Below are 21171 nucleotides of genomic sequence, written 5' to 3' on the forward strand. Positions count from 1 at the left end.
GGTGTGTGCAGGACTGTTCCTCTCACCTATTCTCACTCCGCTCTTCTCTGAATGCAATTACATCTGCACAGTAACTTTTCTCTTTCCTTCTGCTTAAATCCCCGATCCCCGAGGCATCACCACCATCTGTGCTGGGCTGGGCCTTGGCCAGCAGTGGGTCCATCCTGGAGCTGTCTGGAGTTGGCTTTGCTGGACACAGGGGAAGTTTCCAGCAGCTTCTCACAGAAGCCACCCCTGTAGCCACCCCACTACCAAAACCTGGCCACACAAACCCAGTACAGGAGGCCCTGGTGGCACCTCCCTCACTCCCAGAGAGCCAATTTGGGACTGGCAGCTGAGGCAGGGCCCCGCCAGCCTCAACTGCCTCTGGAGAAGCCCCTGCAAATCAGGGAAGAGGGGCAGTGCCCAGTGTGGCCCCTTCTCACTGATGTCACCCCCAAACCACCCAGCCTGTGGGTCCAAGTGCAACAATGCTCCATTTATGCCAACCCAGGACTTCTGTGTGCCTTGTGTGGCGGCACGATGGCCTTGATGTCTAGCCCAGGCCCTGGGCCCACTGCAGGCATTTTGGGTTGTTCCTCATCTCCATAGCAAGGCCCATTGCAGCCCTGTCAGTCCTGGTGGGTATCAGCTCTGTTGCGCCCACCAGCCCTTGATGGCAGTCAGAGTTTGGGGGTTCCTGGTGCCTGGCACAGGTGGCATTTGGTCACTGGCAACACTTGGTAGGGACCAGATGGTTCTGGTGGCCCCAAAGACTTTCTCTGGGACCCAGGTCAGTCCCAGCCTGAGCTGCCTTAGCATGGCAAGCCCTGCCCCGGCCCTGTCCATACCCCGACCCTCATTCTGTCCGCGTCCTTGACACTGCACCTGCCCCTGTCCCTGCTCATGCCTCTGCCCTTGCTCCTCCCCTGCCCCAGTGCTCACCCCACTACCTTCCTGGGGACTGCTTGAGTCCAAATTTGGGACTCGCTCCTTCAGGAGACCCAGGCAGACCCAGCCCAGGGGGCTGGAAGTGGGCACAGCCCCAGGAACAAACCCAGCGGCCGCAGAGGACAGGGACAGCAGCCCTCAGCTCAGTCCCGCCGCCCCCCGTCACCATCCCTCTCCTCATGGTGAATTATTGTTGGCTTTGTGGAAAGAGGGGCTGTAAAATGAGCAGCCCCCATAGCCCCTCTCAGTTAGTCACCCTCTCACCTTCTCTTACACCGCTGCCTGGTTACCTGCACAGACCCGGCCTCCCCTAAAGCCGGGCTGGTTCAGCCTGCCCCAAACCCCGGTTTCCTTTTTGGTCCTTGCTTCTGCCCCCAACCCGTGTTTGCTTTCAAATCCCCTCCTACCCCCGCCCTGTGACTCTCAGTGCCTCCCACACCTCCCTCCCCCTCCAGCCCCCACAGCCACAGAGCACACGGTGTCCAAAACTTGCACAGTTTATTATGCTCCTGGCCTGCCCCGCCGGCCCCTGGGCCCCGCGGGGCTGCCCCGGGCCGGGGCTGGCCTGGGCTGGGCGCGCCTCCACCCGCAAAGCGCTGACAGCGGTGCAGTAAGGCAAACGTTTGAATTGTCCGCAAAGAAAGATCCGCTTACACACCTGCCTGGGCACATCCAGCTCTCGGCTGCTCGGTACCAGGCGCAGTTTGGTTTCCATGTCACGCTCCCAACCCTTCGGCTGTCCCTTGGGAGCAGTGGTGATGCTGGAGGTGGCTGTCACGCTGTGGTCACCGTGTCTCAGTGCCACCACGCAGCCAGCAGAGCGGGTGGCTTCACCCCAGAGTGTCACATTCAGGGGGGAGCAGCAGCAGCTCCAAGGTGAGCAGGCCTGAGCACACAGAGGAGTGGGGGGGAGCAGGCGAGCTGATTTAAGGGAGCGCCTGTGCACAGCCACGAGCCCAGCACTGAGCGGCTCAGGGGTGACAGACAAGTGCACATCCAGTAGTGATAAGCAGCTGTGGAACAACTCCGTAACAGCAGTGGCTGAGGCTCCTCCTGGATTTGGTCTGAGGCCTTACAGGGAGATTGTGACACCTCCTGGTCCCAGCTGCTGCCCCAAGTGATCACAGCAGCACAGCGTGAGCCCAGCACTGCCAGGCTTTGTCACCCAACAGAAACTGGGAGCAGTGGGAGTCCATCTCCTCAGCAGTATTCCTTCTGAGACCTGCAATGCCTCTGTGCAGCTCCTGGCATAGCTGTGTTGCTCCAATGGGACAGAGCAGTTACGTGGTACCCACCCTGCTCCTGATCCCATCCCAGTTCTGGTTCTTACTTGTGTTTGAGTGCTGAGGTCACCACATGTGGCAGCAGCTCCAGCAGTCCTCTAAGGTCATCATCCTTGGTCACCCAACTCTTTCACAGCACCCACTGGAGTGGGAGTGGGAGCCAGGTCACTCCCAGCCGAGCACATGGGATTCTTCCAAATCCCTTAACAGCAGAACCACCAAGAAATGGAATCTGCAGCCAGGGCTGGGGCACCAGGTACCCAGAGATTGCCTCGTGCCAAGCAGTGTTACTGGTCAAAGCAGTGAAGGGGAAGATCCCAGGAGAAGCAAACATCCCCAAGATGCAGCGGTGGAAAACAGTTCATGGTCTGAGCTCCAGCCCTGGGTTTAGCTCAGACACTCTTGTTCCTGCTGGACTGCCAAGAGCTGATGGCTGAGGTCAAAGTGAAAAGCACAGCTGAGGGGGGAGGCACTGCAGCTCTGACAGTCTCTGTGCTGAGCCTGCAGCTCAGGGGGGTATTCCCAGAACCTCAGCCCTTTCTTTCAGTAGGTATCATTCCCAAAGTCAGACCTCATTCAGGGAACCTTCCCCACCCACCCCATGTACCCCAAGCTTTGCACGTTCCTCAGAGTGGCCCATGTCCCAGGAAATGGTGGTACAGTCCTTATTTCAAAACCAGCATGGCCTCTGTCCCATCCTGCCTTGTCAAGTGGAGTCCGTGAGTGAGGTAGTATTCCCGCCGAAGGAAGGCATAGAAATAATCCGAGATGAGCAGGATCTGTGGAGTGAGATGTTCAGACACATCAGTGGTGCTTCAGAGCCAGGAATAAAGAGAGACACGTGTTGGTGACAGACCCCGTCGGGGGTTAAGCAGTTCCTGGCCTGTTCAGCACATGCTGCTGGAGGAGCCACTGTGACCTTGGGAACACCTCCACCCCCTCGCTGTGTTAAGCCAAGGGAGGCTCACATACAGCAGCTCCATGAACTGGCCAAAATGTGTGATAGTGGCAGCTCCAGCTGTGCCACAGCTGCACACACCATCTCAGCTGCACCCATAGGACTCCTGTCCAAGGGCTGTCCCAGAATCACAGGGTCATTTCAGTTGGAAAAGACCTCTGAGACCACTGAGTCCAACCTTTGACTGATCCGCACCTTGTCACCCACGTGAGTGCCATGTCCAGGCATTCCCTGGACACCTCTAGGAATGGGACTCTGCCACCTCCCTGGGCAGCCCCTTCCAAGGCCTGACCACCCTTTCCAGAAGGAAATTCCTCCTGGTGTCCAACCTGAACCTCCCCTGGCCCACCTTGAGGCCGTTTCCCTTGTCCTGTCCCTGTTCCCTGGGAGCAGAGCCCGACACCCCCGGCTGCCCCCTCCTGTCAGGGAGTTGTGCAGAGCCACAAGGTCCCCCCTGAGCCTCCTTTGCTCCAGGCTGAGCCCCTTTCCCAGCTCCCTCAGCTGCTCCTGCTGCTCTGTTCCCTTCTCTGGACATGCTCCAGCCCCTCAGTGGCCTTCCTGAATGGAGGCGCCCGGAACTGGACACAGCACTTGAGGTGCTTCACCCGTGCCCAGCACAGGGGACAGTCACTGCCCTGGTCCTGCTGCCACACCACGGCTGGTACAGGCCAGGTGCCCTTGGCCTCTTGCCCACCTGGCCACACCAGGCTCTTGTTCAGCTGCTGTAGATCAGCACCCCCAGGGCCTTTCCTACTGGGCACTTTCCAGCCACTCAGCTCCCAGCCAGGACAACTTTGGTTGTACTGAGGCACACAGTGGGACTGTTCCCACACCTGGGGGCCTTGAAACTGCAGGAATGGGTGACAGTGGATTCTCTAAAGCTGCCACCTTGGGAAACTGCCTCGGCTGGGGCAGGCTGGGCTGTGGCAGGGACCTGCTGGCTCAGTAGTGCCATCCGTCCCTTAGCCTCTTGCAGAGTGACCTTCCCCCAGGACTGCTGCTCTCCTCCATTTGGAAACAGAAGCACATAACTGGAGTAGAAAACTGTTTCAGTGCCAGCCTGAGCTGGTAGGCATTGTCCTCGTGTCCTAGTGTGCAGATGCCACTTAAAGCATTGCTTTGGCACTATGGCACCTGAAGTACGTGGCAGTGCTAAGTGCACAGAGGGAGGACAGTCAAAGCCTGCCTGGGTTACTGTGCAATACAGCACAGAAAAACACAGCAGCTGCTGCAGAGGCTCAGTGGCAGGACAGGAGGGGATGAGGGCCAGGTGGAGACCGGGGCCAAGAGAAACAGGGCTGCAGACTGCTGAGGTTAGGGGAGAAAGCGTGAAGGAGAACAGACCCAGGGAGAGGGAAACAGCCAGGATCTGCTTGCTTTGCTGAACTGCTGACAGGCTCTGTCAGTGCAGGTGACATTACCTTGAACTAACTTCTCTGCAGATAGAAAAGAGCTGAGGTGCATGGGGATGAGGGCTAGGTCTTTCTCACAAGGAAATCAGACAAGAAATTTTTGCTGTCTGCATTTACACAGAGCACAAGACCTGGCAGGATCTGCTATGACTTTCTCAGGTAGGAGATAAAATCCTCTTGAAATATCAACACCTGCCATGTCTAATTAAAGTTTTACTATTCCTTTCATTCCATAGCAGGACATGTAATGAACCACTCCCAGTTTCCTATCAGCTTCTCTTAGCAGAATCTCTATTCTCCCTCTCATCCTGTGCAGTCTCTTTTGGTTTTACCAAATGAGTATTTTCCCCATTAATCAAGGGTAAGAGTAGGTGATTTTATGTCCCTGGTCAAAGTGTTCCCCTGGCTTTAGGAGAAGCAGAAAAGCATAAATGGCTCAGGCACATTCAAAATAAAGTCAACTTTAACATAAACATTCTGCTCACCCCCATGTTAAACTGCCCCAGGGCTCAGGTATATGACAAGCAGCACAGAGAAGAGGAAGGACTTACAAAAGGTTGTAGCACCTGTGTACACTGAGTTCCACCCTTCAAGGGTGCTAAGCTCTGCTTTCCCTAAGGCCACTGGAAGTCATGTATCCAGAATGGCCTCAGGCAAGGCAGGGAGAGCAAGTCCTGGCATCACTGGCACCCTGCACGTGCCGCCACATCTCAGAAAAAGAGTGATGGTGCCATGTCCCTGTGCATGGGCAGGTCTCATTTGTCTGTTTTCTGGCCCCACTGCTACTGCCCTGAGGTTTTTCCATTCCCTCTCTTAGCTCCCCTTCTCCATTCACTTGTGCTTGGTCCTGCCACACTGAGATGCTTTTCCTCAGCCATCAGCAACAGAGCACAGAACCTGCGGTCAGCCGGCTTGGATTGTTAAGCCACAGCTCAAACACCACAAGAACTCTTTCCATTAGTGTGCCAGGGGCTGAGGAACAGGCAGAATCCAGGAGAGCCAGGAAGCTGCAATGCAGGACCACACAGGATGCAGAGAGCCAGCCCCATCCTGCAGAATTCACTGCTGCTGACAGGCCACCCCATCCAGCAGCCAGCCCACAGGGCAGCTTCATTTGCCTCACTCTACTGACCTGCCCTACGTTGAAAGTCAATGTGATGGCATAATAAAAATTGGAGTTGGCACTTCCTGCATAAATCCACAGATGCCACAGAACAGGGAACAGGAAGGAGCAGAAAATGAGCACACATGACAGGATGAAGATGTTCCGGAGGACTGCAAAAGAAAACCAGCTGTTAAAATAATGTATTACTGAGGAGTCATGGTCAGACAACCAGCAACAGTACTTAGGGTGTGTGCAGGGGGTCAGAGGCACTTTGCCAAGACATACTTCCCTCCAACAACCTTTCACAGGTTGCTTTAGTAACTTCCTGGATAGTGGTTATAAGAAATCCACTATATTTCCCCTTCAAAATAAATACTTCTGCCTTTGCTGCAGTGTGAAATCTCCATTTGTAGCTCTTTCCTTCTCGGCCCTGCTTCCAAACATTCTTTCTTGGATGACTTTGGTTCTTTGGTACCTACACTACAGCAACCAGCAGCCTGCAAAGGGGCCTTTCCAGCAGCATCCCAGTTTGGGGAGCAGAGCACTTTAATCCCTTGCCTCATCAAGCTAATGACAAAGGAAAAAATGAATCTGTGGGTTGTAGGAAAAGATACTTGGGAGGTGGCAAGGAAATGAAAGCACCACAAAAGGAAGAAACTCATACAGGCCAAATGCACTGACAGACACATGACCTCGGGAAGTGCAAGAATCCAGCAGTCTGCCTGAGTATGTGCCAGGTGGACAAAAACCAAGCACAACTTTGTCTAAAAGAGCTGGGAACTACCAGGGCAGGAGAGGTTTCCTTTTCTGTGAAGTGCTTTTGCCTGTCCTTCGGTAGCAGTGCCGTAATCCATCCTGGCACTTGTGCTGCTGTGCTTGGCTGCAGCCCAGCCTATGTCCATCACTCTGCAGCTGAGGACAGCTGATGTTTTAAGAGCATTGTCACATCCAAACCTCTTCCCACCTATTCTAAACCTCTTGTTCAGTAGGTCTGTTCACACACTTTGGGGTGGGAGCATGTGACAGATGACTGCCCTCTGACTGCATGCTTGGAATGTGCCACTGATCTACACTGAGCAAGGACTTCTCAGAAGTTCATCACCTGCTACAGCTGTGATGTGCTCAGGGCCAGCCTGGGGATTCCTGCCCTGTTTGATCACAGCTGCTTTGGCCTCAGCTCTCCTGAGTCTGAAACCCACAGAGCAGTTGGTCTCCAGGTCTCCTGACTCCTGACTAAGTCTCCTACAACAGGCAGGTGAGCTGTCCATGAACACACTTGGCCTGGCCTGGAGAAGGCTGCAGTGAAAGGCCTGGACAACGTGGCAGCGTTGGTCAAAGCAGTTGGTTTAAGCAAGAAATGCCAAGAAAAACACACCACTTCCAAACCTCCCTATGGAAGCAGGTTCTATAGACTGAGCCTAAGAATCCACAGGAAGCTCTATGTGATTTCAAGAACTAAGGAGGGTCTCTTCGAAGCATTTAAGAAAGATTGGACAATTGCTTGGAGTAATTCAGTTACTTTCACTCTAAGCAAAAAAGCAGATTCAAAACAAAGCACAACTGCAAGGTCCAGCATTTTAAGGCTGGGGGACTGACAACTGCAGGAGCACTGTTCAAATTACACAGCCTTAAATGGGAGTGAAGCATCTGGAGGATGCAGGACTGTAAAAAGTTCTTATTAAAAAGTTAATCTTCAGACCAAGATGGAGAGAGGGGGAAGATAAGGTACCAGTGAAAATTCCCTCCTTGACCAATTTCAACCCTAGTCCTAAAGAAATGTTAGGGACTGTATCAGCAGAGGAAAAAAACCTCCAAAATCCAGCCTCCTCCTAGGCATCCCATGGAGGTCATGAGAGCCTATGAACTTGGGTCTGGTTTGGTTTAGTGGTGACCATTTAATTTAATCATTTGACAGGCCTTTCCCCATTGCAGATAAAGAATTATCAAGCACAAAGAACTTACATCTGTAAAGGTGGCTCCAGACAGGCAGGAAGGCCATGTACAGTGCAACGTCTCCCACGGTGGGATAGGACTTGAAGATAGAAATGATGGCGAGCTGGACAAACATGAAGAACACAGGGTGCTCCCTGGAAGGCAAAACAAACAAAGGCTAAGAGCATGCAGTAGGGCCTCTGGAAACTGCAAATAAATATCAGCAAGGGCACAGATGTGCTGCAGGACAGGCTCAAAGAGGCTCCTCCAGCCCTGTTCTCTCCAGACTAGGCTCCGAAGGCTGGGGGGGTGGACAGAGCTGTCCTGCAGAGCAGCAGCGTCAGGGGAGGCACATCTGCCACAGCCCTCGGGCCTCCCTCAGCACACATTTACACACTGCACAATGGTCATCTGCACTGTGCCTCCCCAGCTCTGCCTTATTCCCCAGAAGCACCTGCCCTCTGATGGCAATTTGGAGAAGCCCAAAGCCCATAGTTATCCCTCTGGGACACCTGATCTATTCAGTGCAAGCCAAAAGACAAGCTCACTGAGAATGCAGGTGTGTTAATGGGTGTTTTTATCAGAAAGAAGTCAGTGAACTCAGCTAGCAAAGTCCCCAAGTTCCCACTTTTTTTCTGACAATGAAGTGCTTGAAGTTCCAGCTTTCTGACTACACTGGCTTATGCTGGCAGGGAGCAGGCACTTCTACAGCCTCCATTTCTGCTGCCTCTCCTGATGCTTGCAACACAGAGTTCCACTGCAGAGCCCAAGTCACTCTACTTAAGAGGAATAGAGCTGAAACGATGGGAAATGAGGACACCAGGCCCTGTTAAAAATCTTTTTCAAGCTCGTAGATCAAGACATCTGACTTCAGCTGTAGAAGCTTCCACTAGAAAACTTAAGAGTAAAAGAAGTAGCAAAGAAACACACTCATACTTACTTTAACTTTATTGCCAAGGGAATGGTGTAGAAGAACACATTGATTTGAAACACACATACAAAGAAAAGACTGAAGTGTTCAAACATCTCTGCAAAGAAGTACCAGAAAAGTCCAATATTGGGTGTCAGGTCTGGAACAGAAAGGCTGAAATTTGAAAAGAAAGTCATGGTAAATTTTTTAATGGACGTTTTTCACTGCCCTGCTTCTGCTGCATTAATTACCATTGTGTGCTACTGCATGGAGGACCTAAATTGTAAATCCATGAAAGAGAAACCAAATGGATGAAAAGGTGGAGAGCAGGTTTAAATCCTGCTGAGGAATCCTTCCTGATGTCCCAGCAGGATTTAAACCATTCTCAAGCAGACATTTCTCCAGAGAGGAATATTTCACAGCCACAGTAGCTCAACAATCAAACCCATTTCCAGTCACTCAGTCAGTGGCAAACTGCTCCTGTCTTTAATTTTTGCTGTTATTTAACAGAAGTTGGAGTTGGCTAATGGCTGCTTTCCGCCACATATTCTTTCTTTTCTTGCATTGCCAGTAAATCACAGACCCCACACTTCCTGGGTCAAGCACACACCTGTGTGTGATGGGCAAGAAACAACCTGGGTGGGGCCAGACAGAAAACCATCAGTAAGAATCCTTATACTTACATAAACCCATAAACAGATGGGATAAAATCCCAGGAGTTGAGCAGGAAGAAGGAGAGGCAGATGATCACCACGAGGCTGCACAGGTACAGGGATGCATACTGCATGGTGTAGAGCCAGAAACTTTTGCTTTTCAGTTTGATAGGTATGAACTGACGCTGAAAGAGAAACAGAAGCACCTCGTCAGGTAGAGAGCCACAAGAAAGCCTGAGTGTTCAGAACATCATTTTAAATTGATGAAAGAAAGCATCAAACATTGGCACTATGGCACTTGAAGGAGCAGCTTCCAAGCACAATTTGCTTGCTGTTCTTCACTCTGGCCAATTAAGTCATACACATTGCACGTATTCCCAGAACTGTGTTTGAAGCTGGTCATTTCTGCTTGCAGTGAGTCACTCCTGTGAGCACATGCACAGGTGTAAGATTTACACACCCCTCTGCACAGCTGCACTGGTACCTCAGACGTTTGCAGCACTGCACTCGTGCCTGTCTTCTCCTGCACGAACCCACTGCCCAGGGGGACCGAAAGCCCTGCTCCAGAACCCCCACCCTGTGGTACCACCACTCGGCCTGGCACTCCTGATCTGCTGCTGTCAGGGAGAGAGGACATCCACTGAGCTCCTAAGCACAAAGGAGTCCCTCTGAAAGCTGGCTTCCTCAAAGTCCTGCCACTGCCACATGTCCTTGTCACAAGTCAGCCTCAAGCCCTTGTCATGTAACATAACAGGTATCTCACTCCACCAGGTCCCCTGTGCCTGTGTACAGACAAATATACACAGGGGCCAACACCTCTGGGAATCGCTCAGCATTCTGCAGCTCCAGGTCAGTGATGTGGTTTTTCCATTTGGCCCTGGGGTTTGCAGTGGCAGGAGATGTGCAGAGAACCTGCCCTGACTGCTGTGTAAAGCTCACTGGGTTTTCTCAGTCAGAGCGGGTTTAATGTCACTTGCTGGGACAATGTAAGCAACATCACCAAAAAATTTTTGGCAGGACAGATTGAAAAGAGCAGGAGAAAAGTGATTTAGTTCTGTACAAAGAATGCAGGAAAGTTCATTTACAAATTTAGATAAAAGGACACATACTGACATGACTGCCTCTAAAGGCTGCAAATTAGTCAATCACATATCAAAGCACTTATTGTTTGTGAATGTGAAGTACAATGCTTGCACTTTACTCCCAGCTTACTTTGACTAAAGTTAAAAGAGAACAACCGAGACCAAAGATTTAAAGATATAAATGTTCCTAAAAATCACCAAATGAAAAAGCAACACCAACTCTGCAGTTCTTCTCTTTAGTCTTTACTACTAATAATAAAATTCCTGAAAAAAAAGTAAGAGACATTCATGTCAGACAGTCAGAGAAAGAAAATGAATTACAACTGACTCCCATTCTGTCTGGAAGCTCAGAGATTTGAGAACAGGCTAGTTAAGTAGTGAAGATAAGCTATGAAAATCACCACCAGAAGCAACCAAAAAAGACTGGTGAAATGCACAACAGCAGCATTTCAGAATCATAATCATTTCAAATACCAAAAATTATCACAAAGTGATCTGTGAAGTGAGCTGAGCCTCTGCTGGCGTCACAGCCTCACCTTGCTGCCATAGCAGGATAAAATTAGCAAGGTCAGCCCTGGTGGGATTCAGGGTCTTGTTAATGGAGAGGGAGAAAGGACAACCAGCCTCTTTCCAGAACATGCCTTTTGCCATTAAACCCCAAACCAGCATTTTCAAACTCCTCTGGGTCTAAGCCCCTTATTGCTGTTCACACCACACAAAGAACAGCACTTACTTTGGGCAAGCTAAACACCACTCAGTTCTGTAGGTGACTTCCTGCTCCCTTCTCTCCTCACACAGGCATTCCCATTCAGGGTTCAAATTTGCCCCGGCTTGAGGAGAGTCACTTTTTCTGAAACTCTGCACTTGTCTGACTCCCCTCGCCAGGACTGTCCCTGCACAGCTACAAGAAGACAACAGGTACCAAGAGTTAGAAATCACCTACCTGTAGAAGGTAAAGCAGTGCTGGAGCAAACAGTGTGAGAGGGTAGAGAGACTGGTATGTTGCTAAGGCCAGAAACACAGCACTGAGGAAGGCACTACCTGCAAAGAAAAAAAAGGTTCATTTATAAGGAACTTTTGCTATGAACAGCCATACAGACAGGAAGTCCAAATGGGAAGAAACTCATAACCCTCTGCAGGGGATTCCCAAATATCAGGACACCACTTAAAGGAGTTTTTAGCAGAACATATCCTGGAGGCTGTCCTCTTGTTAATGACATTTTGAATGGAGAATGACTCATTCCATAAGAAAGAGCCTCTGGCTGGTTTATATTTCCTATCATTCACACACAGAAGGAGATTCATATAATTCAGTCTATATAGAGCCCATGCTGGCTGCTGTTAATGCACGGGAATGCATTCACTTAAGTCATACCTGTATGTAAGAACTGCCATACTGGGCATGCTGGATAACCTCATCACCAGAATGTGCTGCGGCCTCAGCAAAGCTCTGTGCAAGAGAGCATGCAAAGGCTGCAGCTGAAGGAATGGAGTAGCATTAGCTCTGCTTTACTGATACCAAAACTGAGGCACAGAAAGGACTGGCACAGCTTTTCCAAGTGATCTTATAAATATGAATGCCTTTATTGAGGCAGCTTTATTTGAGGTGTCTCAGTGTTGGGTACTCACATTTCTCAACTACCAGTAACACAAATAACATCCAAAAGATGTCAGGTTAAACAGTAAAAATACAAGCACCCAGTGCAGTAGCCTGGTTATAGCTATAGACTTGATGGAAGTCTTCTGTAAAAATAGAGCTCAGACAAGACAAGCTCTCAGCAAGAGCCCTGACTCAGTGCATTGAACCAGCTAACACTCAGCAAACACTCAGAGAGCTCCTCTCTGCTTCCTCCTCTGAAAGGGAAAATACAGGGTTACCTGGTGATGAGCCTCTCCTCAGCTGCACTCTCCTGACAGAAACCTCCCTATCCTGTATTTTATCCAGTGTTCAATTCAGCACAGATCTAAAGAAGTGATTCCCAGAAATCACAGATATAACCTGATATCCTCTTTGCCCACTTAAACCCCAGACTGCCAGACTCCCAGTCAGGGAGAAACCACGAGACAGCCTTTGCCTATGACCAAACTATTGGTCTTAGGGTATCAGTGAACAGTTAAAAATCAGTTTAACTGAACAGATCCCACTTGTTTGCTATTGCAAATGCTTTTAAATGAAAACACCTCCTGACACAATTAGCCAATAATTATAGGAAAACTTTCTTTTGGAAATACTAATAAAAACTATCTATATCAGCATTTTTTTGCAGTGCCTGGGTCTGGGCCCTGCTGGACACAAGAGATCAGACTGACCTTTCCTCTGATCCAGCAGAGAACTCATTAAAACGTCAGTGACTAGTACAAATCATATAGGCTAAAAGCTTTTAGCACTGGGGAGTCATAAAAGAAACAGAAAGCTGGCATTATGCACAAAATGATCGAAACAGTGACAGATTCTGACATAATCTACTCCACTGGGCTGGTCTGGGTCTCTGGTTACTGCTTCTGCTTCCCCAAAGCTCAATTAGTTCATTTCAAACCATGTTTACAACTGTGAGTGAAAGCCAAATAATAGCTGCAGGCAAATGCTTGCTTTTGAATAAAAGTTCAAGGATAAGCTTTGAAAATAAATTGTTTATGACGCTTAAGTGCATATTCACATACAAAAGAAGAGCAACAGAACTCTTACGTCCTGCAATACACAGACCCATTTCTTCCTGAACAGAAGGCTACTTGAAGCCAACCAGGAAAAGGAGTCAGTTTTTAGATGAAACTCCCAGGTACACTGAGGTGAAAGTAAGTTTTTACTTGACGATAAAGTCTCTTGATCTCACAAATTCATTCAGGACTTGTTCCAGTCCTGTTTCTGCTATGTTGCACTGAGATCTCCATAGCAATCGTATCTGTAAATCTTGCCCTGGATTTAATTTTTGCTACATTTCTAATCTTCCTGGAAAGTCATAAAGAACCCTTTTTTCTTCACTGTGTTACCTTTTATTGTAGCTAAAATGAAGAATGCAATGACAGAGTTGTTGATGGCACAGGTGGACTTTGCCACACAAGACATCACAGTGTAGGGGTTTAACAGGTAGCTGAAAAAGAGCAAAGCTCAGGTTACATTCCAAGGAGCATCTAATTAAAGAGAAGTTCAAAGGAAAAAAAGATGCACTTTGCCTTTTCTTTTTGTTTATTTACATTTGATGGGATCCTCTCATCAGCAAATTAATTCAGCTGCACAGGTTTTTCAATCTGAAGCAAAAACCAGACCTTTGGATTGCAGACTTGGACACAGGGGCCACTACAGAAATGAGACATTGGGAAGATGTCCAAAATGCAAGTTCTGGCCTAGAAAATGACTACCAAAACGGTTTCTTGCTTTGCAGAAGCATTGTACATTTATTCAGTCAGATCTAGGATTCCTGGGTCCAAAGGAAACTTTTTCTGCTACTCACACCTACTACTTCTGAAGAAGAATAAACAGAAAATGTGATGGAAACAAATCTGAGACATGGGCAGAGTTTCCCACAACCCAACCAGTCTCCTGCTGTGGCAGAGCAAGCCTTTATGTTCACCACAGCACGATCTGAGCACAAAACCTGCCAGCTATGCAAGACCGGCACACTTTAATTGGAATTACAGAAAAACTCTGAATGACTTTACATTCCAGGATGCAGCCACACTTTAGTTAGCAAGGATGCCAGCTCCTCTTGGAAATAAGAATTACAATAATCTCATTTAAATAGGTTCAGAGCAAAGAAAAAGGTTTGGAGGACTACCAATACAATAAGTATGATAATGTACTGATCAGCCTTGCCAATAACTAATTCACTCATCAAAGTCAGTAGACAGGGCTGATGATTTCCTAACTCTCTCTTTATATTTTCCAATGTCTCAGAGTCCCAGTCTGTCTTTTTCAGTGTTTCCAGAAGGCAGCCTACAGCAGGACAGGTACAATTTAATGCCAACTTTGCTGTGGCAATGTGCAAAACAGTCTGCAATTTACCCACTTTACCCTTCTGGCCACAGGAAATGTGCCATTTAAAAAATTCATATGAAAACAAGAAAAAATGGCAACTTATCTAATGGAGAACTCTCTCTGATACAGAACAATTTGGATCATTTCTTTGTGTCAAAATATCAGTTAAAAAAATTCTGTAACAGCAGGTACCTTGCTTGTATATTAGTTATGTTAGTTGAAGCCTTCTGAAATTAAACAATGTTTAGTATACAGAGGAACACCAAGACATGAAATTAATAAAATGACAACATGAAAACATCTTTTAACTGTTAGAAGCAATTGTGGATATTCAAGTTGTGATATTCAGCAAGCATTTTGTCCAGCTGCTCAAAAATTCTTCTAACTTTTCTGAAAAGACACCATTTGGAAGGCACAGAATCAATTTTGATAACATTATCATAAAAATAAATAGGAATGTGATCTGTGCTGACACAACACTCTTGTTACCCAATTAATGACCTTACACTGCTGAGCCCATCTCAAAGGGCCTGAGTGAATTCACTCATTGGCAACAAACACATGGAAATGCATCTGCTTTTCACTTTCAAACTGAGTACTCAGGGCCAATAGGAAATTCAGAATTTCTGTGGGAAAGAAACCAAACTTTTGACAGTTTTTGAAGGCCCAAATGAGACAAATAAACCCCAAAGGGAGCTGAGGAACCAAAGCAGCCCACTGCAGCCTATAAGTGCAATACTTACAATAGTGCTACCTTGAGGGGGATGTAGTGCATCTCCATGGGTGTCTGGATGAGTTCAGCCACATCTGGGGCATATTTATCCAGTTCTATTAGGAGCTTCTGCTTTTTGAACTGAACAAGGGAGAATGATCAAAGACTGTCAGAAGAGGAAAGTCATTATTCTGTACTACTTGTGTAATTCTATTTCATATTACTCAGCCAGTTACCTGGGGTTTCTATTTCTGTGGAGCATATTCAAGCCCCTGGCATGAGCTAAAACTTATGTTATGTGAGGAGTTGTAGAGAACAAAAAAATCCCTATCTTCTCCCAAATACTTAACAACTGAAGTGAGAGTCAGGAGGAAGCAGATAATCTCTACTTGTTTAAACTTCCTTAATTACCTGTGTCTATGCCTTGACACAGCTACCAGTGAATTCACCACACTAGTGTTCAATACTCAATCTTCCTAACACCTCTCTGGATCCCTAATGAAAAGCTAACTTTATAAATTCACTGTTCAATACACAAGTCCCTGAAAACCCAAACTCCATTAGTATGCAGTCTTTGTTGTTTTAAAGATGGATACTTCTATGACAAATCCCTCTTTAATCTCTTTTGTTCTACGAGGCTCTCTATGGAGACAAAAGAGAAATCTGAAATATGAACTGACTGAATAATGCTATGGTGAGACAGGACAGAGATGCTAGCAGTAAATTCTCAACAACCAAAGTAATTCACATGTGGAATTCTTACATGCTTGCAGTTCTATCCTGAGTTATTTCCTTAATCTGAAAGTCAGAGGACAGGGAACAAGCACACAGCTGGGTGGGAGACCACCGAGATGCTGTAGAAAATGTAGTCTCCCTGCTGATGTTGATACCTAATCCCCATCCCCCTGGAACTACAGAGAGCACAGCACTGCTTACACAAAATGTTCTTTGAGAGCTGGGAGGAGTCACTCACCTCCAAATACACATCCTTATAATTTGAAGGGGTATTGGAAGTAGTATCTGATGTCAGACTTTCATCACACTCACTAGAATGATTTATGTCACCTTAGAACTGTTGGAAGGTTTCGCTCCTTCTTTTACACATTTCTAGTCTGTGTATTACCTCATGCTGTGTGCAAAGAAACCCTCTCCAAGGTATAACACCCAGGCTGTAGAAGATTGTACCCTGCTGTGATCACCACTCAGTGTGTAGCAAGACACTGGAATAGTGCCACAACAAAATTTAAAACGCCTCAGTTGTTTACCACATTCGGTCCTGTTTATCATTAAAATATGACCAGATTTACTGCAACAAGGACTTGGCACCACCTCCTCTAGCACATCTTTCCTTTGGCCCAAGGTAATTATATTTGCTGGGAGAAGAGGACCAGCAACACTGGGAAGTCAGCTTACCACAACTTTGTTGAAGTCCTGGATTGCCAAGTAAAGGGCAACAGCAGTTAGCACATCAGTTATCTAAAAAAATCAAGGGATAGACTGATTGTAACCAAAATGAACAAATGGAGAAAAATATATTGGTCAGCATTTAACAGCAGCTCTGATCGGACTCAGCTCAGGGGAACAAAACACAAGTTTTAAAAATCCTGAAAGGCTGATTTGTACAGTGCCCTCACACACCACCACCTCACCTTGAAGGCATGAGCTGTATCAAAAATATGTATATTCACAAAACAAGAAAATGGGGAATTAAGAGGAAGTAAATTGTTCATGGAGAGCAGCACGTGAGGGTAATAGAGAGAATCACTGGTGTAGTGAGAGCACAGCAACACTGGGGCAGTGCCCAGCTGGTTAAACCCACCTGGCCACCAGTGCAGCACGAGAGTGCCTTGAGCTGCCCCAGACTGCCCAGGCAGCAGTACAGGGCAGATGCCTGCCTGGCAGGGACCTGGGGACAGAGGCTCCACTGGGTGCTGTGTGCAGCCAGCTACAGGACTTCTGTTCTTCTGAATTATTTAGAAGAACTCGCAGGACAATTTACAAGAGACATTTGGGGCATTTGTGCTCCTTGCAGGTCTGGTGTTTGGCAGACAGAAACAGCAGAGTAGGAATTGGTGAGAAACAGCAGAGTAGGGATTAGGCTGGGGAGACAAAGTATTTTGTTACCTCTAAGAGATAACATTTGAAATTTGAAATAAAACGACACCTTCTATCCCTCTGTGGGGATACTTATCTAAGCAAGAACTCACAAAAAAGAAGGAATATGTACAAGAGGGGAAAAGCCTGAATGTGGGTTTGTGCAGGCAAAGCTGCCTTTCTAATTAACTGTGAGCTCAGCAGGAATTTGAGCTACAGGGAAGCTGAAGGACTGAAAAGAAAGTCATACTCAGCATTTCCCTGAATGGGACCTTTCAGGAGAAGCTTTCCAGGAGCACTTACCATGAACACCAGTTCAGCATATTCAATCAGGAAGTGAAAGAGATAGATTATCAGTGGGGTCTGAAAGAGAGCAGAAAGGAAATCCACATCACTACTGTCCAGATAAAATACCAGTGATTTGATGAGACAAACTACAAGAGTTGAGCAGTTCTACAAGATACTGCCAAAGGTAATTTTCCTTGGCCTCTTCTCCAACACTGGCATTTCAGAGCAAAGTGATTAATCAAAGCACACCTCCTGGTCTTTTTCCTTGCAAAGTCCTCAATGCACTTTATAAAAGACACCATCAACTCTGAAAATTGTATTCTATTCCAACTTTTCAATTCTATACAATAGTGGTAGACTTACAATAGAAAGCATACAAAGACCAGCTTTAGAAAGTAATTTTTTTTCTAGAAAATCTGTTTTTTCAGGCTGTCTGCAGGTACTTCTGAATAATTTCCTACATAGCTGGTTCCCCTGTTGTTTAGATGAGTCTTTTATAATGTAAAAAGAAGAAAGCATGTTAAAACCATAAAGCAGTAGGGTTACAATCCTATCACCCTCTTACTCCTAGAGCTTTTCCCTTCTAAGGTACGAGGAAAAGCACATTTTTGAATAATTCCCATCACACAGAAGCTTAGTCTGGAAGGACTATATTTACATGCTGCAAATTCAGCCTTCACTGTGAGAAAATAAATTTCTTTTTAAATGCTTTAAAAATAATGTGAAGGTCTATATAAGCATGGAGAAATATTTCACAGTCTGGGAGAAATTCTGTCTAAAGAAGTAGAATTTAATGAAAAGTAACCAGTTTTCAGAGGATACCAAGTACCTGCTTCACCCCAGGTGACACTATGTATGAGTGTACCTTCGTATCAGTAAGACCACCCCAGGGCACAAAACCCCACAGGTGCTGAAGTGCTTTTGTTGGAATGAGGTGTTTTCAAGATGAGGAATAAATAAACTGTGTGCTTGTGCCAGTATTAGAATTTCCAGGTGCTGATACCCAGTAAATCCTATCAGACTCACAGTGACACTGTCCCTGCTCCAGCTTGTGCTGACAGAAACAGCTGGATGTGAACAGAGTATTTCACTTATTACAGAGTTGCCCTGTCTCAGAGTTCCTTCATGCAGTAACAAATATGACACTGTCTGCCCCTGCACAGGGAATGCACTGGGATTACCTGGATTTCCTCGTGCTGGTCACTGCACAACCATTGCTCAGACAAACCACACAAATTTGGATTCTCTGCAGTCTTTGGGACAAGACAGGCGCCCAGCCTTCTCCAGGCCCTGAGCAGTCAAACGAAGACCCCTGCCACTGGAATATCACATTTAAAACCAAGCATGCAAACCAACCTCATGAAAAATAGCTCCAGAGTATGGCGAGACCCCTAAATCCAGCAGAGCTAATCCTTCGACCACTGAAACAGACAAAACACCTGCATTAGAACCCTGTAAGGTGGGAGGTGAGAGATCTCATGGTGGCAAAACTGCAGTTTTTAAAACACTGACACTCTAAGAATCTCACACTGAATGAGTGACACCAAACCTCCCAGAGCCAACAGCCAGCCAGAACTGATTTGCCCCCAGCTCTGCCATGCACGTTCCTGCATGGGCACTCACCACCTATTTATTTGTTTCAGGTACAAATGTTCTAGATGAATTCTTTTGCACTTAACACCATTTAAATCACATGCATGGTACCTCCTCCTTTTGAGTCACCTGTTAGGTGATATACGGCATGTGTGCTGGAGAAATACTCAAGTCCAAGAGGAAAACCACAACATAATATAGAATTTGAACTGTTTTGCCTCATTAGATGTAGGGAGGCCTCAAACGTCCAAAATAACAAAGGGAAGAACAGAAAAGAACAACATGTTGCCAGGCAAAGCTAAAAGCTTTATCTCTTGTTGAAACTTGCTGACATTTTATAGCCTTAATTCAGCTCCTTTGTGCTCATGGAGTTACAGCTTGCCCTGCAATGCATGTGTGTGCCTTTCCACAGAATCCCCACCCTCCTGAGCACAGAGATTCCCTGGGACTGAGCAGAACGCAGGGAAAGGAGCTAAGGGAAACGGTCCCATTTGTTCAGAGAGAAACAGGCAGGACACTGCAGGAAAACACAAGAGCTGCTCAGTTCAGTGACATGCTGGAGAAATAGATTCTGGCTGCCACCAACTTCCTGTATGGCGACAACCCAAGCTTTTCAAGATGATCCTACTTTTTCTCCTTACTATCTAGATACCTACCTTGATGCTCTAAGGTGGTATTTAGAAAGATTCAATTGCACAGGGAAGTGTGAAGTGCTACATACTGCGGAGCAAAGACCTCAGGTCATCACATGTACTTGTACTTTTGACCTTTATTACTTCTGGGCCACTCTTTTCCACCCCAAAACTGCAAATAATTTTACCTGCATAATGACTGGATACCAAAGGGACGTCTTTAAAATAAATTAAGGTTCCTAACAGACTCAGATGATACACAGATTAACGTCACTGAAAAGCCGCGATTACACTGTACCTCACTCAGCCTTCAAAAGAGAATTTGAATCACTGGTAACGTGTGGGGACACCAACTGAACAAGGGCAATGAGCTGGGGGCCGTGCAGTGCCATTCTCACCACGACGCGGTGCGTGTGCAGGGACAGCGGAACGGGACGGGCGCGGTCCAGGCTGATGGAGCCACACGCTCCGTGCCGGCTCGGTCACACGCCCGTTTGTGAACATGTGTGACACCACCAGTGTCCCCGGCCAGCTGTGAACCGCGACGTCCTGGCTCCAGCCCTGTCCTCTGCCTCCAGCCCCGCGGCCCTCCCGCTCCCCGAAGCCGCCGAGCACCGGCTCCCACCGGCTCCTTGCGGGCACAGCTGCTCAGGGCCCTTGCGTGCAGCTCTGGTTCGGGCCCGGGCGAGCATGGCCCGGCCCTGCCCGGGGCGCAGCCGGGTGCCCTCCCCGCGGGGCCGCTCCCAGCCCGGCCGGGATCAGGTCCTGCCTGCCCGGCTCGGGGGGTCCCGCCGCCCTGGCCCCTTCTCGCCGCCCCCGCGGGGCTCGGCCGGGCCAGCGGCGCCCCGGCCCCGGCTCGCCAGGCCTCACCTCGCTTCCAGGCGTTCAGCGGGGACGCCACCTCGACCCGCTCGGCGATGAAGACGGCGAGGCTGGAGCGGTAGAGCGCGGCGCGCACGGTCACGGCCGCCAGCACCACCAACACCAACGGGGCCGCCATCCCGGCGCGCGCTCCGCCGCTGCCGCCGGCTGTAGTTCCCGGGCGGCGGCGGGGAGCACGCCGCTAATGAACCGGCCCACCCAGGCAGACTACATGTCCCAGCAACCCTCGCGCCACAGCCTCCCGGCCCAGCTCGGAACTACGGCGGCCGCGAGTGGGGCTAACTAGCAGGATCGCGGAGGCTGCGGGCGCTTGGAGCGGCCAGGCGGAGGTCCCACGCCCCGTCCCCCGAGCTGCCCTGTCCCGGCCGCGCTTGCCCAAGGCGACCACACGGACCAGCCCCTCCTCAGCCGGAGGACGGGGAGGGTCTGTCCTCGAGCGGCATCGCGCTCCCCGCCTATGGATCCGAGGTTCCTCTGGATGACAGCTCTGCCCAGCTGGAGCAGGGCCTGGCGGGCTGGGCCCAGCTCGGGCGAGGAGCGTCGGTGGCTTCTGAACTGTTTGGAAATTCCCTCAGATAGTTCTTTATTTTTCAGATATTTCACAGACCCCCATGGTGTCTGCCCGCATGTTTGCTGTGGCTGTGGTGAGAGTCACGGCTGTTGTGAGGGCACGGAGTGCTCGTGGCCGTGTTTGGTTTCAGAAGGCTCTTGGCAGACTCAGGTTCTCAGTCT

At 48.5% G+C, this 21171-nt stretch overlaps 1 protein-coding gene across 1 annotated transcript; it reads right to left on the reverse strand.

Moving 5' to 3' along the window:
- Positions 1-1411: 1411 nt before the first annotated feature.
- Positions 1412-20644, reverse strand: PIGU (phosphatidylinositol glycan anchor biosynthesis class U). Its single transcript, XM_039563562.1, has 12 exons — positions 20428-20644; positions 18689-18753; positions 17348-17407; positions 16364-16426; positions 14982-15091; positions 13254-13354; positions 11209-11306; positions 9214-9368; positions 8561-8704; positions 7651-7775; positions 5716-5858; positions 1412-2992 (listed from the first exon to the last, which is right to left on the reverse strand). The coding sequence occupies exons 1-12, from the start codon at positions 20555-20557 to the stop codon at positions 2879-2881; spliced, it is 1308 nt and encodes a 435-aa protein (XP_039419496.1). The 5' UTR covers positions 20558-20644; the 3' UTR covers positions 1412-2878.
- Between the last annotated feature and the right edge of the window lie 527 nt (positions 20645-21171).

Source organism: Corvus cornix, chromosome 20, assembly GCF_000738735.6.
Source record: "Corvus cornix cornix isolate S_Up_H32 chromosome 20, ASM73873v5, whole genome shotgun sequence".
NCBI lineage: Eukaryota > Metazoa > Chordata > Aves > Passeriformes > Corvidae > Corvus > Corvus cornix.